Genomic DNA, 14,174 nt, shown 5'->3' on the forward strand with positions numbered 1-14,174 from the left:
CTGTTGATAGCTGATCTGTGAACTTCCAGTTCCAAAAGTGTGTTAGTGGAAGCATAGTTACCTCTGTTTTTCCTTTGCTCTGACAGGACCTCCTGGTTTCCTCATCCGGGGCCCACTCCGTCGCCTGGGGTATGACAAAAGCAGCAGGTAAGACAAAGAGACTCAGAAGGGGTCAGAAGACGTGGTTGCACAACTGTTGCTAAAACAGAGATGCGGGATAAGAAAGACTTGATTAGTGTTTGTTTATCAAGGAAACATGGCAACCATCTGGCAAGACATATTTGTGGGCAGCAGGCACAGTAACCAACAAGGCAGCTGAGGAGCTAAAGATGGCATTATCATGTAAATACTTTTCTCTTCGTGTACTCTGAGAGTTGAGAAGCTCGTCTCCTCCACGACTCCTTTTATTCCCACCGGCCAATTATTCCTGTTGATGGCTGCACCTCAGGTCTCAATTCGAATTTAGGCCACAGCATTAACACACACACTTGGCCGGTGGAGCAGCTCTGGCTCTTGATGTGAAGGTGGGGAGATGTCCCCCCTGCCTGGCATCAGCTGTATATGAGCTGGATGCCAGTGGAGCCCCCTTGTTGTGTGTCACTAGCTTCATCAGCATCCAGCCCTCTTCTCTGATCCTTCATCAGGAATCTTCAATGTTTATAAATCTGCTCCACATTATGTCACATCAGAATCCCCATTGGCTCTGTTCTTTCTCTTCATCACTGACGAACATGTTTCCAAGACTATCAGCAGAAGGCAAGGGTCCAACTTTTCTTGTTTTTTTTTTGACAATCAGTTGAAGTGGTGCCTGCCAACTGTGGTTCAACCACCACGAAGTGGGTCAGTGTTCCAGACAAACAGCAAACTCCAGGGAAACAGACTAAGACAACATCCACACGGCTTCGTTGTTTCTTATAAATCTTAGGTACCTTTGTTAAACTGGTCTAAACACAGTATTAGGAATTGTTTAGGTAGTGTGGTGAGGTTGTTTAGTCGTCCACGAGATCAAAATAATGTAATTTGGCAACCCAAGGTGCATCAAGTATAGCGTTGAAAAATATATTTTCTGACACCGATAGTTTGTATTGGAGAAAAGAAGAAGAATTGAAGCTATCAGAAAAAAATATGCCATTAACAAATGTACTATAAAGATGCAAGTTGACTTGTGTTACTATTTTATTTTACTAACCACACAAATGATTTACTATTTAACACAACAATTATAAAAGAAAATGCTTTGCTCGTTCAAAGAATCAATCTTTTCTGTGTGAGTTGATCTTCAACACTGCACAAGGTTTTCATCTGAGATCAGCGACCATTTCCCTCTGCATCTGTCTGTGAAGAATAATCACTGTTTTGTATTCTGTGGCAGCGTATCAGCAGGGTCCTCTGGTGAAGTCACACTTACAACCCAATAGCAGGTTGTAGAAAATGGGTCAGTACCTTTAGTTTATTTGGGTCACCAGCACATCGTTTGTCCTCGTTGACACCTTTCTACGCTACAGTACCCGCAGATATGCTTCGTACAAAATTTATAGAAATATATCTAGAAAAACACGTCAAATACTCTATTCCCTACTCATCTAATGTTTGTTTATTTTTATCAATGTATGTGATTTTTTTTGTTCTAACTCCCATTTGGTTGTTATTCAAATAATTATCAAATCATTATATTTGACCTTGTTTCTTATGATCCACAGTTATTAACACTTTAAATGTGTGTCCCAGCTGACAATAACATACATTGTTACTAATCCAATAGTTTCTACATTTTTTAATCTACAGTAATGGTTAAATATAAACATTGTCTAACACCAAAACAATACAGATCCTTGTATATGTGTGAATGAACATCATCTCAGTTTAAATTAATTTCTATAATATATATTGAAATAGTTCACAGCTCTAAGACCTAAAGTGGACTTTTTCACAAATGGGGAAATAGCGATCCTTCATTACGTGTCAACTCCCAGATCCAACAAGTCGACAAGTGAATTTATTTCTTACGTTTTTTAATCTAAAAAAGTGATCTGATCTAAAGATATCTACAAAATTCAACTTCTTTTAAGACACCAATACGTCTCTATAAGTTATATCCCAGCAACATCCAGTCCAAAGCACAAGCTGTTTAAGATTTAACATAAAGTTCCATCAAAAAACCAACAGAGGAATCATACTGCACTTTCAACAAGAGCTAGAAGTGGGTCTACAAGGAAATGTCACTGGATAAAAGGCCAACAAACACGACCTGTTATAGGCACTCGAGGAGGAACCTTGTATTTATTAGATACAATTTAAATGAAAAGAAAAAAGAAAAACTGTCTTCAATCTCTGCAGCTGGTGAAGAGATGCTCAGCGAACTATGGCCCAGACTGAAAACCACAGTGCATCTCTTGGTCTCTGACAAAAAACAACTTCAAATGAACCTGCTTCAGGATGTGCTGTACAACAGCAATAAACATGATTAAACTTTGGCTTTACACTCGATGCAGAAGCCAAATTTTATTCTGCAGTGATGACAGACTGAAGATATAGTTAACTGGATTTACAAGGGAGCCTGGCACCTGCCAATCATCGCGGGGACCCCCACCCCAGCAGGGGTCCATCACTTCAGTTAGAATGAAAACACTTCTTTTCCACAGTCTCTGCTGTCAGCCACTGACAGCCACAGGGCGGATGGGATGACATCATTGTAAACACACTCACATACGTGCACACACACAGGGTGATGGATGCCTATGCAATGAATCATGGCTGGAGGCATTACCATCTTTTTGGGCAGGGGCCCATCTTCAAGGATCCCCATCGGCTTAACCCACTGACCTTCACCAGAATTCCACCACACACAGGCTCACACCACTTTGGAACAAAGCCAGGCTCACACACACGCCCACACACATGAACAGTGTGAGAACTCCAATCCCCCTTCACATCCTCTCCCTCTTACGCTCCACACCAGACTCTGAATGGCAAAGTGAAATCCACAGAATGAATGCAGGCTGCAGCTTGCCTCACTGAGAAGGACTGTATTGATTTACAAAAGCAAGAAATTCAAGATGATGAAATAATTGAGATGTGTACTTTAAACAAAAAATATTGTAGTTGATCAGGCTGTATTCAGCTTGAATTTAATCCATAGTTTCGATTTAAGTTGTTTTGCTCAAGAATGTTGAATGAACGGATTCATAAAATGTTTCAGTGGCAGTAGAAACATTGCGCTTTAGGGATATTTTCATCTCCCTTTCTTCACTCTGAGGTTCGACCATATCCAATTCAGGATGTTATGTTTCCAGATTGAGTCGAATCTATTTAAAATAAAGAAATGATGGTCAGTTTCTGGTTTAATGGAAAATGGTCAAAATCTCAATTTGACAACTAAACAAAACAAAATATGGTCAGAATTTAAAGGAGCTACTATATTTTTCCAGAGCTGTGGTTCAACGACCTATTGTTTTTTTCTTAGTCCCTCTAATACAGTTCTACACCCATTGAGGACTTCACACACAGCTTATGCTGTAGTATTCTAATTCTTTGCATTATTGTATAAGCTTTGTAGTTCAGAGAAAAAAGTTGCGTCCTTTGGTTTGGATTTGCAATACTCTAATTTAATGTAAAGATATGTGATTAATGATGACATCACTAAAAAAGAATCTCTTCACTACTTTGAGAGAGGATGATAGTTAGTTAAAAAATAATGAGAGCCGTTTGAATTCACACCTTTATCAACTTTATGAGACTGAAGTTCGGTGATAAAGGGTAAATAAACGGCTGTTAAAGGTGCATAAAATTAAGTACCGGTCTTTAAAAGTCTAAAGCTGGTTTTATGTATCTTAACTTTTTAACTTTGTTTAAATGTTGAGTGGAGATATAAAAGTAGAGCAAGGCTGCCAAAGTATATAAAGTATATTGCTTCTTTCTCAATTCTATTTTCTTTATTTGATTCATGAATAAGATTCCAAAACAGTTATATATATATATATATACATATAGACATATTAGACAGGCTTCAGGACTAGTCTTTTGCAGAGATGCCACAAAACCCAGGGTAATATCTGATGAAATCTCAGTATCAATAATGAGTAATGGCAAGCAAAACTCTAGTGAACTTTCTCGATATAAGATATATTTTATTGACAGACAATTATAAGTCGTAGCATTCTTTTATATTTTGTCTCCCATCAGGTTCCACAACGCACTGCTGAACCCGTCACGCACTATTGTTTGACATGTAGATTGAGTGGATGCATAACTCACCTTCTCCTGACACGCCTTTTACATGCTTACAGACGTTGTATTATTGAGTGGTCAGATGAGAAAGAAGTGATTAAGGCTGTGCCAAGTTCAATTTTGCAGAGTGCATCCTCAAGCCCCAAGCAATAAACAAGTTGTAAATCTACAGTCGAAGGCGAAAATAGAAGCTAAAGAAACTTCATGAAAATATTGATTTAACTTGAACAAAAACATAATAATGAACGTTTGAAGTTTGAGTGGAATATGAATATAATAAAAATGATTTAACCTTAGGTCAACAAAGATTTAAATTATTAAAATTGTCATGAGTTTAAAATGCTGTGAAGATGTTGAAAATGACCATTTGATGAATACGTTTGTCTGGTAAGTCATAAACATAAATGGAGCTCACTGTCAGACAGAGATGTTGGTATTACTATTACATCTATTATTATACATCGGTATAATCTTCTTCCTTCATAGTCTCATTATACTGATGGCAGCAAGGCCACAACCACTAATCTTTGATTATGATCAGTAATGAAGACTGAGGTCCCTCTGCTAATGGTTTGGAGAAACATAGGACCGACTAATGGAACTTACTATAAATAGCTGGTCCGCCATCGCCGCTGCTGCTCTGGTGTTAAATGTCGAAGCAACACAATCAATGAGTCGCACTATTTCTTTCTCGTTTGGTTCAGGACAGCCGTAAAGAGCGCTTGAGCAGGTACTGATCCGCTTGTGATGCCTTTGCAAACGTTTATGGACCATTTGGAGACAGAGAAGATGGCTGGTGTGCGTGCCAAGTGTTGCCATCACAGAGATTTATAAAAGCAATTAAAAATCTGTGAGGAAATAATGCATAATAATGGCAGTTAGAAAGTATCAAACCCTGGCAGGATGATGCACTCAATGATTCGGAGATTTTGTGAAGTGCCGTTTCTTGATGCGGGGAAAAAAAGCGGCACTCTGGTGTAACTAACATTGGTTGTGTTATTGGTGAGCGGATTAGATTTAGTAAGACGTTTGATTCTATTAACCTACTTTTCTGGATCTATGTATAACCTTGAAAACAGATCTTTTTTTACTTCTCCTACCAGTAAGTACGCGACCCGGAGGTAAGCAGGCAAACAGCTGGCCCCAGCTTACCAGCACACTCTTTTTGCTTGATTTGTTTATGTTTTGTCTAAAAAACAAACTTTATCATTTAATTCACAGAAGATGGTGTTCACAGAATCCTCACATTGTTAAAGACGCACAACTAATTTTCGCCGAAAACCCCAAGAGTGTTTTAAAAACCGATTACAATGGAAACAATTTATATATTCTTCTCTTTTTTCTATTTAACTTTTCGGTCATATTTATGTTCTTTTTTTAACCCTTGCGTTATCTCACGGTCAAGGTGACGATTATATTTGTTTTCGGGCCTTAAGGTCACCTTGACCCTGCGATAACACAAGGGATAAGCCTCAATAAAACAGCATCATTGTTTCAAAAACTACAATTTTAAGCTAGTATCAGAATAAATACAAGCAATACCCAATAGAATTCAATTTTATTTAAAATGTCTTATCATAACAAAGTTATCTCAAGACACAAGACATCCTATCCTACCCATCCTATGCTCTCTCATCTTCTACAAAGCAAACTTTTGTTGTTGCCTTAATTTGCCTCATTAACACACTTATTGATCTCTGAGCCGAGAATCATTTTGATTAGAGAGTTGATTTTGAATTTACTTATTTTATTTGAATTTACTTGAATTCACGTCTGTATTAGACAAAATACTTTTTTTTCTCCACCTTATTACTTAAACTAAATAACTGCCAATGAATTAAATGATCTAGCACATACTAAGTTAACTTTGGAATCAACAGTACACCTTCAAACAAAGTGATTGTTGAATAAATCAAGGCAGCAGTTAATATTATTATTACTATTATATTATTATTATTGCTGAATAAAACAGCACACACAGTGAGTTTCTCTTCGGCAATGACATCCACATAAGTGACTCCAACATCGGCTTGTTAACAGCTTGTAAGCACCGCTGTGACTAATGCAACACACTAATCAATAATGAAATTACATGTCGACACATTTGATCATCGCTTTATTTCAATTAGCTGTTACTCCAGACATCTCAAGCTATATCCAAACATGATGGATATACAGCCAGGAAGGCTCACATGAATGATCAGCTCTGAACTCTGTGATAACATTTCACATAAAGGGATTTATTGAGTCGAATACATTTGGATGATATTCTCTTGTACTGTTGGTAAAAAAGTTGCATCAGCTCTGATGATCAACACAAATGATCACCTGTTACTTTGATGTATGGACTAACTGCCGTCATTTCTCAGAGTTTGGCCCAAAGAAGAACAGAATAAAATTCAATTAGGTTTTTAAGGCATCAATTATGAGACAATTACAAAATCCCTCGCCCCCTCGATGCAACAGTCATTTTTCACGCTATAAAACAGCCGTTGTCGACAGAAAGTTTATTACTATTTGTGCCTGCAGCCTTCAATGCATGTTAGACTTCATTTAGAATCTATTAACAAAGCCAACAAGCGTGCTGTTTTCCCAAACCTGAGACTTGGCACACCATTCTTCCCAATTTTACCAGATGTTAGACTCAATAAGAATACCAAGCTACCAGCACTTTTCTAAAAAGAGGAGCAAATGATTTATGATAATAATAAGTAGCAGCAGGTGATTCATCACAACGATAGTGTCTGAGCAGGAAAATGAATTCTGGCTCAACAGAACAGAAAGAACAGAAGTTTCCATGAAATATATTTGTAAGTGGCTTCAATCGTTCTTGAAATGGTGCTCTGATAATAAAGCGGTGCTCATTGAGATGCCGTAATATGTGTTTATTAATTATCACTCATAAATATTTTAAATTAGTGTCAGTGGAGTTGTTTAGATAGTAGATGTGTGTTTGCAGTTGTGTCTCATTTGAAAGCAGACAATACAACCCACTCTCAGATGATCATTATTGTGTTTAAACAAGTATTGCACAAACATTGCTGGGGTGTAATTAATGCGACTGACTTAATAGGATTTTTTTTTTATTATTCTATTACCGCAAGAACTTGTTAAAAAACGGACTCTACTCGGACATGATGATGATAATTACCAGTGCCCATTACCATAATACATAGTTATCTATGAAGTAAATATTTCTGCTCTGTTGATGTGTGTATGAGATGAAAAGAGGGTCACCGGTTTTGAAACAATGGGTAATAGTGGTGTAAAAATCATCACTCATTTTAGGATGTTTCTGGTCAAGAAAAGCGAAAGACCTCCATAGTCGGGGGGGAAAGAGCTATTACTGATCAGTGACACATGCCTGGGACCAAACTGGAAAAATGCGACTCAAGGCAAATTAAAAATCAGTGCACAGTCAGTGACACAATGGATTTGTGGACGGACTAAGTGGTTTCATTGTCAAACTCTTTGTTCATAAAGATGATGAATATTCAATTGTCCCTTAGAAACTTATCAAACCATGTTCATATTATGTCTTGACTTTAACTTTGTCCTGACGTACCTCGTTTTATTTCACATCAAGCTCATGATATTGCGCTAACACGGTAAGTTTGGACCAACTTTGGCTCGACCAATCCTTGATCAAGAGGCAACTATGTGTGCTGTGGTTTGTCTTTGTGCTTTTATGTTCGATGAGATGTACAATAAAACGTAAAAGTAGTGTTATTTGTCAATAAAGAACAATGCATCGTTCCCTTTTTTCAAAGGTGTTAAACTTTAAATAAAACTTAACGTTAAACTTTTTCCTGAAAATCCAAAATGTATTTATTTATTTTCTGTCAGTTAAATATGTGTTTTTAGTGGCTAACAAAGCCATTTTCATCTGCCATGAGGGGCACGGCAAAATGTTCCTGAGCTATGGAGCTAACACGTGGATGAATATGTGAATGATGGAAATGGAGGAGAGCAAAGCCATTAAATTGCTTCCATTCACCAAAGCCCAACCCAATATTTGGGGTACTTTGGCAGCCAATGTAGCACAGGTGGTGCAGAGTAGTGACATTCAGCAGAATCACTAGACAAAGTGGTTTTTGGAACGTTAAATCAAATGTGGCACCGAGTTTGTTCCTTTTATGCTTTTATGCTATTAGTTTTTTCTTGCACTGTGGAAGCACTGCTTTTGGGACACAGCCTACTTTGCCAAATGTTTTCTTCTAAATGTTGCCGTAGAACAATGATAAAGCATCAAAAAACTAAGAGGAATTAATCACAATTTCCACCTGAATTAACTTCTTAATATACTGTGCATTTTGCATCCATGTCATGTGTTTATGTTACATGAGGAATGTGATATTTATTCAGGGATTTATGTGTTTCTCATTATAAGACTGAAACATGTCCTCTGTTCAGGTGAAGCACTTGGCTGAGAGTGAGCTGAAGCAGATGGCGTCTCCATGTGTGCTGGAAGAGAGTCACTGCAGTCGAACTGGTCCACTTGGCAAACCAGGTGAGTGAGTTGTGAGGATAGTCTTCCCCTTCATCAGTAGTAGTGATAGTAGAAGGATGAACACGTGAAATAGCAAACTGAAATGTTTTGTCAGACATCAATCGTCAATTATCTCAATTGTTATTTTAATAGCAATTTATATTCCACAGTCGAAACAGCCACATATAACATTATGTTACGAACAAGGGTCTTTCAGTCATTTTCTTTTTGCATGTAGATGTTTAATCAGGAGGAGAGAACGCCCTGGTTCAATAATAACCAGGAAATGTAACATCTGTTTGTTGTCTTTCAAAGACTATTGTAGCAACTATGTGAGGAAACACAGTTGGTATAAACTTTATTTATATCAACCAATACTAACTTCACAGCTTACTTTTATACATGACTACCAGCATACAGTCACAACATGGTGAATCTCAACTCTACTATTCTGTCCTGACATTGATATTAAATTATTCAGATTTATAATCCACATCAGTAAAAGATTCATCTGGAGGAATCCGTATTAAGAGAAAACAATATACATTAAGAAGAAAAAAAAAAAACCTGAACAAAATTATTAATACATTTAAGTTTCAGCAACTGTTGATCTTTCTTCTTGTCATAGACTTTTTTCTTACACAGAAAAATTCACTTCTTGAGACTGATGCTGAGATGACACACTGTGTTTCACTAAATGCCAGAATAAAACTGCACAACTTGCGCTTCAATGTCTCTGAAGACAACAGACCTGGAAAACATGAAATCTATCTAAAAGAAAGTGTCCAAAGATTTACAATGCACTTGTGAATTAGTTCATTCTGGTGAGTTATGAATGAAGTAGTTTAATTTGTTTTCACCTCAATCTTGATTGATCAAATGCAAAATATACGTTGATATAACACTAACTCTAATGGTGGAAACACACAGAGAAATACAAATGAGTCAGCTTTTGTGTTGAAGATGATCGATCTGTTGAGAAGGAAATAAAAATGCTGCACAAAAATTTGACATCAAGGAATCAATGGTGAGATTTTGGAGACAGCAGAAGAAAGAACTGAATCAATGAAAAAAGATGACAAAACGTCCAGAGGAAATAAAAGCAGATGGCTTCAACCAGACAATGACTGCTTTGTTAAACTTAGATCTAACTTTCTTTTGTAATGTTCAGGATTTTTTTATTTCATGAGGAATACAATTCTCTACCATGTTTCTGTATAAATATATCAGAACATTTTCAGTTTTTAAATGTACATATGAAGGTAATGGAGAATAAACTTTGGACTATACCATCAAGTCAAAGTCGACATCATTTAACAACAGCAGAATTAATGTTGGATACAAATGATTTTATGTCTTATATTTATAGGTTTTGCTTGTCTCTTGTCATATCTACACACCTATTGAAACCAACTGCTATGACTGAGCTATTTTCCAAATGGTAATTCCGCAAAACGAAGATTTGTATAATTGGATAATTAGCATAATAAGACAATGGTACATCCTTCACTGAAACGACACGCTAATTGAAGCCGAAATGCCACAAGGCACCTGCAGACAAGCAGAAAAAAGAATTCCTCCGCCTCTTTGTCTTGTCTCATTGTGTCTGAACACTGATCCAGAGACACACCCTCGATTCTCTGTCTTTGTGTTGCATTCATTCTCTCTCCTCCACGACCACACAGTGTCTGGTCTAACACCAGTAGCTGGCTTCCAACCATCAAACACCCTCCGACAGAATGAGACAGTGCCGCATGAGGTCACCGCTGCAGACAGTGGTGGAGTCGTGGGTGTCTGTGTTTCGGCACACCTGACCTTTTTAAGAATTCTGACTTAAAGCAATGAAGAGCGCACACACATATATTAAAACAGGCTGAAAAAAGGAGCTATTAGACCACGACAGGAATCCGTTATATGTAGCCACTGTGTTTTTATTTCCATATTGTTGCCATGTTAGTCTGATGTTGTTTTTCTCATTGCCGGTAAAAGCTTGTTAATTGGTCCAGGTTGTCTGCGTCTGGCGATGAATCCACTTACAGTTTATTGCGCTTGAACAGCACAGTGGAATTTAACCTCTAGCTTATGCAGTCAGCAGGAATAAACCAAGCAACTTACTTCCAAAATAGATTTGCGCTATTGCACCACTGACTCTCACATCTGGTGCCTCAGAATAATATTCCGTTAGATTTCCATTCTTATTGCTGATAATCTTGCATTGTTTAAAAAGGGAAGTGCTGATTCATCTTCCACAGAGAAACAAAGGACTTTCCATTATGTTCTGGTTGACATTTTGATAAGCCTGACTGGTTTACATTATGGTCACTAATGTAGTCAAGATCTATTTGCCAACCACGTCCACTGTTTAAATATCTATATTACATTTATTATGATGATAATATGAAAATATCTGGAGTGGACTTCTCATGAAGCAGAGCAGCGTAGAACAACTACAGAAGTATTTGTTGAATCTGATCCTTTCTACTTTACCAAGGCTCTGTGATACGACCTTGAGAATTGGGGTTCAGACTTTCACTTTTCTGTCACGTTTTGTGAAAGGCTGTGCTTAGGAGCTCCAGTTTGGATGCTGCATCATAAGTGAAGTTGACACAGAAAACAGAAGATTTAATGACCAAAGGACTTGGAAAGACTTTCCTTGTTTTTTTTTGTATCACACTGTGATACAACAAGTGTGTGTCGTCAACAAGGAGTATAAAGTAGGGAAAAACATTGCTTTTGTTATTTCAAAACATACTTGCTAAATTATTTATTACATTTAGTATCTCATTTTCTTCTATATTTCTATGCTTGATCTTTATCTCTTTCTGTGTATAAAATACCTCAACAAATTGTAGTGGAGGGGTTTAAAAGCCCACAGGCAAGAATAATATATGTACAGTATATAATGATTATACATATAAAAACATCCCTTCATTTTCAGCATTTCACAACTGCCCTCTTGTGATTTCTGCCTGCTGTTATTTTTAATCTATATGTTATACATCTTAAATCAAATATTCTGTAACGATTAGCTGCTACTTTTTTCACACCCTGTGGTTTATACAGCACTGCGGCTTATCTCTAGACTTTTATGGGTTAAGCAACATGTTTGCTGGTGGCTCTTCGTCATTGGCCCATGATGGGGAGTTCATTTGAATTATCTTTATTTAAATTATGGCTCCAAGATATGGGCATTTTTTTTCAACACATTGCGATAACGTGTGAATATACGGCGCAGCCCTGCTGACGTACGTGGTCGCCCCTGCTCGCCCTGCCACTGCCTCCCACTCACTGTAATTCCATGTTTGCGAGCTGGCAGGTAGAAGCATCACGACTCTCCATGAGCAGCCAACCAGCACGTGGATTACTTCTTCACTTCCACAAACGCTTAGAGCTCTGTGAGCACCCACACATGTCCAAGTGTGCAGGTGAAACACACTGGAGGGCACACAAGTAGACAGTTGAGCACGGTAACATGAACGCTGTATGGGTTTACTGAATCCACCCATCTACACGTTATTGTCTCCTCACAAACAAGTGTTTTAGTTGAGGTGTTCTGAAGACAATCAAGAAACTAACACATATCAAGTTGCAATAGGGTAATGATGGAAACATAAAGGTAAGCTAATACCTTTATCTCTGGGTGGTAAGCGAAGGACCTGTATGTCTCCAGGACCCCTATTTACACCTCGGCCCTCAGGCAGGATACTACGGTAATCCGGACCATCACAACATCAATGTCTTTTCCTCAGCAATAAACAGTTCATTATTGCACTGTACATACTGTATGTTTCTGCTGCAGTACCTACATACTTTATTTGTGTTATTTTTATTCATTTTTCAACGGGAAGTGATGTTTTGATTGTGTCTCTTAAATTGATCTTGAATTGACATTTATTGTACTTATCAGTATTTGTGTGTTTGTACAAAACTCTCTCAATTAATCCTAGAAGTCTCCACCCCCAAGAGACTCATTATATAAAAAAAGTGGGGCATCATAACAGCTGGCTGAGGATTATGATACAGTAACCTTGACCTGGTATAAGTTCAATTCAATTCAATTGTATACAAAGTTTCAAATCTTAACAAGGCTATCTCAAGACACTTAACAGTTTAAATTACACTTTATAAGAGAAACAAATAACCAGTCTCAGAGAATCACAATGACTGAAAGTGAAAGTACAAGTATGGTAAGGAAAAATCAGGAAGAAGGACCTTAAATAAACCTCTGGATGAAAAGCTTTACTTCAAAATACAAATACACCTGAAAAGAAAGTAGCACCTCTTCAGCTTGAATTCTTTAAAACCCTTTTACACCCAATTTGGTTATGGAAATGAAAAAGAAAACAGAAACCCAAAATGTATATTGTTCCAAATTGTTAAGAGTGAACCTACCATGTAATAGATGGATAGAAGTTGTATCCATCTATCCATCTAGTGCTGCAGAAAGCCAACTTAGATTCAGACATGCAGCTCCAAATTCTTGCCGCGTAACACTCGGATGCAATCCATTAAACAGCGAAGGCTGCAAGCATAATAAAGATGAGCTCAACTACAGATAGAACCAAGTGTCGAGAGCTGACATCTGTGATGAAACACTGTTTTCCACACCTGATCACATCCAGCTCAGGGACTTGTCAGCACCAGACAGTATATAGATCCATTTTCTACAAGCACACACCAGATTACTTTTCAACAGTTACTCATAAGCAAGTGATATGAGCTCCAGAACTTCTCATACCGAGTAAGGACAAGTACTACTTGATTCAGCAAGCCATGATTCTCGCTGTTGTCGCCATGTTGGTCTTAAATGTACAAAAAGGTAGCAACTTATCAACAAATAACCATAAAAGCATATGTTATCATTATTTCTGAAATATCAGCTTTATATATGAACTTTATAATATTAACTTTTTTACACAGTTTGAACAATGTGTGTTGTAAAACAAAAAGTGTGTATCAGGCACTGCTCGGAAAAAACAGCATTTATTTAATAAAAAATGTAAAAGTATCAAACTGATCTGAGGACCCATCCTATCCCCTGCCTGGCATTAGCAAAAGTGCATAGTACATGAGTGTTTTTTGTCAATTAGTTGTCAAGATCAATTGTGTGGGATCTTAAACCTCTTGTTATATTTTTCCACATTAAAACAAGTTTTCTGAAATCTAAACTTTTTCCACTGGCATTTTTTATGCAGATTTGTGTGGATGAACATCTTACGTTTCTTTTTTTTTTCATGGTCCATCAGCTGTGTTTGATATAAATTTATTAATATACTTTCTACTCTTCATCGTTGTCTGTCTTCGCTTTCCACAAACTCTATTAAAATGTTTTTTTGATAAGCGTTAAACTGGGTGTGTTTGTGTCTCCTTATTTCCACTTCAAAGTGTAGAGGAAAATGCCTCTTTCTAGAACCAAATCGATGTGCAAGAGTTTTGGCTTCTGCTGCATGCGAGGCAA

The 14,174-nt window shown here is 37.3% G+C and overlaps 1 protein-coding gene across 3 annotated transcripts in view; it reads right to left on the reverse strand.

Moving 5' to 3' along the window:
* sema5ba (sema domain, seven thrombospondin repeats (type 1 and type 1-like), transmembrane domain (TM) and short cytoplasmic domain, (semaphorin) 5Ba) overlaps positions 1–14,174 on the reverse strand; it is a 153,082-nt gene that overhangs the window by 54,981 nt on the left and 83,927 nt on the right. For all 3 annotated transcript variants that reach the window (XM_087803437.1, XM_087803436.1, XM_087803439.1), the window contains exon 6: positions 62–124. In XM_087803437.1, the coding sequence (XP_087659563.1) occupies positions 62–124 (63 nt within the window). The remainder of the gene's footprint in view (positions 1–61; positions 125–14,174) is intronic.

The sequence above is a fragment of the Callionymus lyra genome, chromosome 12, assembly GCF_982586985.1.
Source record: "Callionymus lyra chromosome 12, fCalLyr1.hap1.1, whole genome shotgun sequence".
NCBI lineage: Eukaryota > Metazoa > Chordata > Actinopteri > Syngnathiformes > Callionymidae > Callionymus > Callionymus lyra.